The sequence below is a fragment of the Populus nigra genome, chromosome 8 (assembly GCF_951802175.1).
Source record: "Populus nigra chromosome 8, ddPopNigr1.1, whole genome shotgun sequence".
Taxonomy (NCBI): domain Eukaryota; kingdom Viridiplantae; phylum Streptophyta; class Magnoliopsida; order Malpighiales; family Salicaceae; genus Populus; species Populus nigra.
This window is the reverse complement of record NC_084859.1, coordinates 17,769,976-17,774,478: the sequence shown is the minus strand read 5'-3', so window position 1 is coordinate 17,774,478 and position 4,503 is coordinate 17,769,976. Positions and strand designations below refer to the sequence as shown.

The following is a 4,503-nucleotide window of genomic DNA, read 5'->3' as shown; positions in this document are numbered from 1 at the left end:
AACTATTATCCGTCTACACGTGCCACATCATGTGAAAGAAGGAACAACTGCGCATCTAAGGAGATGGTGGATGACCAAATTTAGCCACCAGGCGACGTCACACACGCCACTTGTATAGCGCAGACGCGCGCCCACTCATTAGTGCGTGTGGAATACATGCTAGTAGCTTTTCAATTAAAAAATAAAATATGAAAAATATCAAAATACCTTCCATAATCCTCTTAATTACATAAAATACTCATGTGAAAATACCAAAATACCCCAAAAGCAAAGCTTTTTTTTTTAATCTTTTCTGAGGATAAAAGCATTATTTACTATATATGAAAAATAAAAAAATATATCATTGTCCAACAACCTATTTTTTTATATATTAGAGGCAAAAAAATATTTTTATTACAAATATTGTAAAAATCCAAAAAAATCATTAGTTAACATTTCTAAATTTTGTTGACTCTAGAGGTAAAAAAAATATTATTTTTACTATGTTTAAAAATTTTAAAAAACACATTCACAGGCAAACAATCTTTTAAACCACAAATAAAATGCAATATCAAATTTTCTTTAACAAACTAATGTAGCGAGGATTAAATTTGATGATTAAGTTTCTTAATTCAAATTTGGGAGTCGCAGTATCCCAAAATAATTTTTGTAAACGTTATCTGATGTGAAAGAGTCCGAAAGATCTTTGTTGAAACTTGGAAGGAAAGACCTGCTCCACTTACGGTTCGGAATCAATGTATGCATTGAACTGGTTCATCATATCTAGAATACGGATTCTCCATGTATATTTTATTCAAGTTCCAAAAAATGGCAGCGGTTCACTGGCATTTCGGGTATCCAACTACATGTTTTAACCAATCTTTTGGAATATCAGCAAGAAAAACTTCAATAAAATCTAAAAATTTGCCAAGCCTGATGACCAGGGGTGACTTGTATTATAATTTTGCCTCCCAAACCGAATCTTATCCCTTTTTCCTTTGGAAAAGATGATTAGTTAAGAGGTTGTATAGCATAAACCCCATCTCTCAGATGCTCCAGATCTGCCTGCTGTCACCACATCATCCCCACGATGCCTGCTCTCCAACAGCTGTTCTCCCCAGCTGTCCCACCTCTACTGCTATTTTTAAGTGGGACAAAACATCTTCAAATGCAAACATGTCAAGGAGATGTTGGCACGATCAAGAACAATGCACATGTGCGCAAGAAAGATAGATGCGGAGACAAGCACCACTAAATTATACATTCTCTACGAGACGAACGTAAAGAATATTTACAGTGATATCAATGACCTCTAACTAAGCATGAATTCAACAGTCAGGAGCTTCAGTTGTCTTCACAAATCGACCCTTCACTCGCTTCCTGGTATCAGCTCTCGCCTTTCTTGATTCATACCGTATGTGCTTATCATATCTATTAATACAAAATTTAACAGTACAGAGTGCATTACTTGATAAGCATGCAGTAGAGATAACTAGTAAAAGAAGGTAGGCATACCTTCGGGTTTTCTTCTTCTCCTTGTAACGTTGCATAGCATCACCTCTATTCCGCACCAACAGCTCCATGTCAACCTTGGTTGCTGCTTCTGTTCTGAAGCCTTCACCTCTTACGAGAATAGACTGTTCCATGAACTGGACATCTTTAGAGCTACCTGAACATTTTGGTTTACAAAAAGCTGTGCCTGACAACACTTTTGCAATAGGGAGGTTGTTACTTTCAGATGTTGCTGGTCCCTGGCTGGATGTTAAGTTATTATTTAAGTTGTTCTGCATTTGAAAAATACAACGTACAAAGAAGAGAAGGCAGATGAGTCACTGACAATGCACAGAGGGATTGGCATAAATAGGCAACAGATGATGTAGAACAGGCCCAGTCACATAAAGGTCAAGGAGCTTTCGCAATCAAATGCCCAACAGTATAGCTCAATTCATTTCTATATCATATATGTGAACATACAGAAAAGGACTGCATTCAAACGCTTAAACATTCAAAGCACATAGCTATGTCTTATAAATTATAATTTAAAACTGGTTGGAATGGTCTGGTGTTAGTTAGATTACTAGTGAACACACAGAATAATATAAGTTACAAATTTCAACTAATTCCATCTACAATATTAGCGAGTACATTTTAAACGATTCCTTCTATTAGACTACAATTTATGTTGTTTCTGCCCAAAACTAGAAATACTGGGATTTGACATCCCAAATCGGATTTTTAAACGTTATCCTACCTTCACTGTAAATAAGGAGCGCGTTAACACTTCCTAAGAAAACTTTGTTGCACCAACTAAAACATAGAAAGTTTGCAAGAAAACCAAAGAAATTCCTGCCCAAAGATTTGACAGGGATTCCAGCCAAGATTCCCAAAATTATCAATAGAACTTACATTAAATGATGCCATATCATCATGCACGATGGAGCAATTCATCTGGTACATGTTTCCCAACATTTTCGTGTTGGTTAAAGATGTTTCTTTCATTGGTTCACCGAAATTCTTGATCACAAATCCTGCGTCGTTTGCACCATACTCGATTTCTAATTGGCCAGATTCATCATGACTCCTCAGTTGCCCTAAATGAAAATCCCATATCTGAAAAGGTAGCAATTTTCTGTTATTATTGGAGACACGTGATATCCTTTCTTTGGAGATTTTACATAGAAAACTACTCAGTCATCTGAGCGAGGTGATAAAAATAATATGAGCAGGGACATGACCTCAGGGCAAACATTTCCTAGAAAGGACAGTTGAAAATCCTTAAACAATTGAATTTTCTAATTGTAAAATGCTATATTCATTAAGGAGCATTTGAAGTTCAAACCTTAATGACATCTTCAAGAAACTACAAGCAAAATGCAACACATACTCATGATAGACCAGCGAATTTCACCCCAATTTTTTTTCACTGTATAATTATTTAGGTCCCAAATAGAAGCCGCAATCAATTTGAGCATTGTATTACTTGAAAGATGAGCAAACGATACATTTACTTGTTTTGGTTGGCAATGTTTATACTCGATCAACATTAACAAAGACAACAAGAAGAAATACTCATAAAACATGGTATATCTTTGGAAAAGCTCAGTAATTCATATTTTTACCTGAGTGCCATGAGCATTGGCATTACTGTCCCACATTATATCCTCACCGACAAGTTTTCCATTAGACTTGACACCCACCTCCGTCGGCAGCATAAGCAAAGAAGTAAACGGCATTTGTTCGTGCAACAATTGCTCACCTCTAACATTACCATCACTACCATCACCACCGACATTATCATTCCCAAAACGCCCGCCATTCCCATTCCCAAATCCCACACCCTCCCGCCACGCACTCCTACTCTGCGTCTCTGGCACCAAATTCTCTCCTTCTCTACCATCACCACCGCCAAAATCACAACCCTCCCCGTCACCAAAATCACCACCCTCATCATCACCACCAACACCACCCTCGCCGCCGCCGCCGCCGCCGCCGCCACCCCCCATCAAATCCCTCTTTAACAACTCCACCAACTGCTTATATATCACATGCTTGTATTTCCCACAACTTGGACTCTTGCTCACATTTCCAAAAACCATAACATTGTCAACATTCCTATTACCATTATTACTGTTTTCATTTGGCACCATCAAGTCCTGAAAACTAAAATTACCACTAGATTTATTATAAACCCAAGGCTCATTCACCAAATCATGGACGACCCCACAACTATTAGTACTCCATTTTTCAATCAACGGCTCCTGCTTCTTCTCTTCCAAATCAAAACCCCATATAGAAGCCAAATCAAGAGCTGTGGGACAACCGGAAAACCCTTCAATAGTAGTACGATCGTGTGAAGCGGACACAGAACAACTACCGTGAGCATCCCAATCACACTCTTGACAGAGTACCAAATTGTCAGTTGCGCAGCGGACAGAAACAAGCTCCGAGTTGCAATTGTCGCAGATCTGTGCGCGGACATGCTTGCGTGAGAGAAGGTTTGCGGAGTGGACATGTTGATCGCAGAATAAACAAAGTTTTGCGGAGTCGGCTTTGCAGTAAAGAACTGCAGTTTGTTCACTGCAGAAATCACATGGTACTGTTTCTTTGGTCTTTGAATTGTGGGTAACCATATTTTTATCTGCTAAGAAAAGCGAAACCCTAAAGAGAAATGAGGAAGAGAGTGTTTTGGGAGTGAAAGGAGGAAGAAGAGATACTTCTTTCTTTCTTTTTGTAGTAAAAGGTGAATAAATTAATAATAATAATAATAATAATTCAATGTACAGCAACAGCCAGCAGCAGCTTTTGTACATGAGAGGGATGTTGTTGTAGTATCAATAAAGTTATTGAATAGTATTATAGATCGCTTTCAAAATTATTTTTGTTTGATTATTAAAATAATATTTTTTTATTTTTAATATTATTATATTACAACAAAAAATAATTTAAAATAAAAATATACAAATCTCTGTTGAAACGCAGTTAAACATCCCAAAACTAGGAAAGATGGAGCCTAAAAATAGTAGT

General features: G+C 37.3%; 1 protein-coding gene across 1 annotated transcript; it reads right to left on the bottom strand.

Annotated features, from left to right (window-relative positions):
* Positions 1-868: 868 nt before the first annotated feature.
* LOC133702428 (zinc finger protein CONSTANS-LIKE 15-like) lies at positions 869-4,228 on the bottom strand. The gene is made up of 4 exons (XM_062126785.1): positions 3,099-4,228; positions 2,386-2,589; positions 1,495-1,763; positions 869-1,410 (listed from the first exon to the last, which is right to left on the bottom strand). The coding sequence occupies exons 1-4, from the start codon at positions 4,107-4,109 to the stop codon at positions 1,308-1,310; spliced, it is 1,587 nt and encodes a 528-aa protein (XP_061982769.1). The 5' UTR covers positions 4,110-4,228; the 3' UTR covers positions 869-1,307.
* Positions 4,229-4,503: the final 275 nt, after the last annotated feature.

Bases quoted from the DNA above. Each gene is read 5' to 3' on its own strand.
- LOC133702428 (XM_062126785.1), bottom strand. From the start codon at position 4,109: ATGGTTACCCACAATTCAAAGACCAAAGAAACAGTACCATGTGATTTC. The intron at 2,590-3,098 runs GTAAAAATATGA...CTACCTTTTCAG, and splicing joins CCAATGCTCATGGCACTCAG to ATATGGGATTTTCATTTAGG. The intron at 1,411-1,494 runs GTATGCCTACCT...TTGTATTAATAG, and splicing joins GAGAAGAAGAAAACCCGAAG to ATATGATAAGCACATACGGT.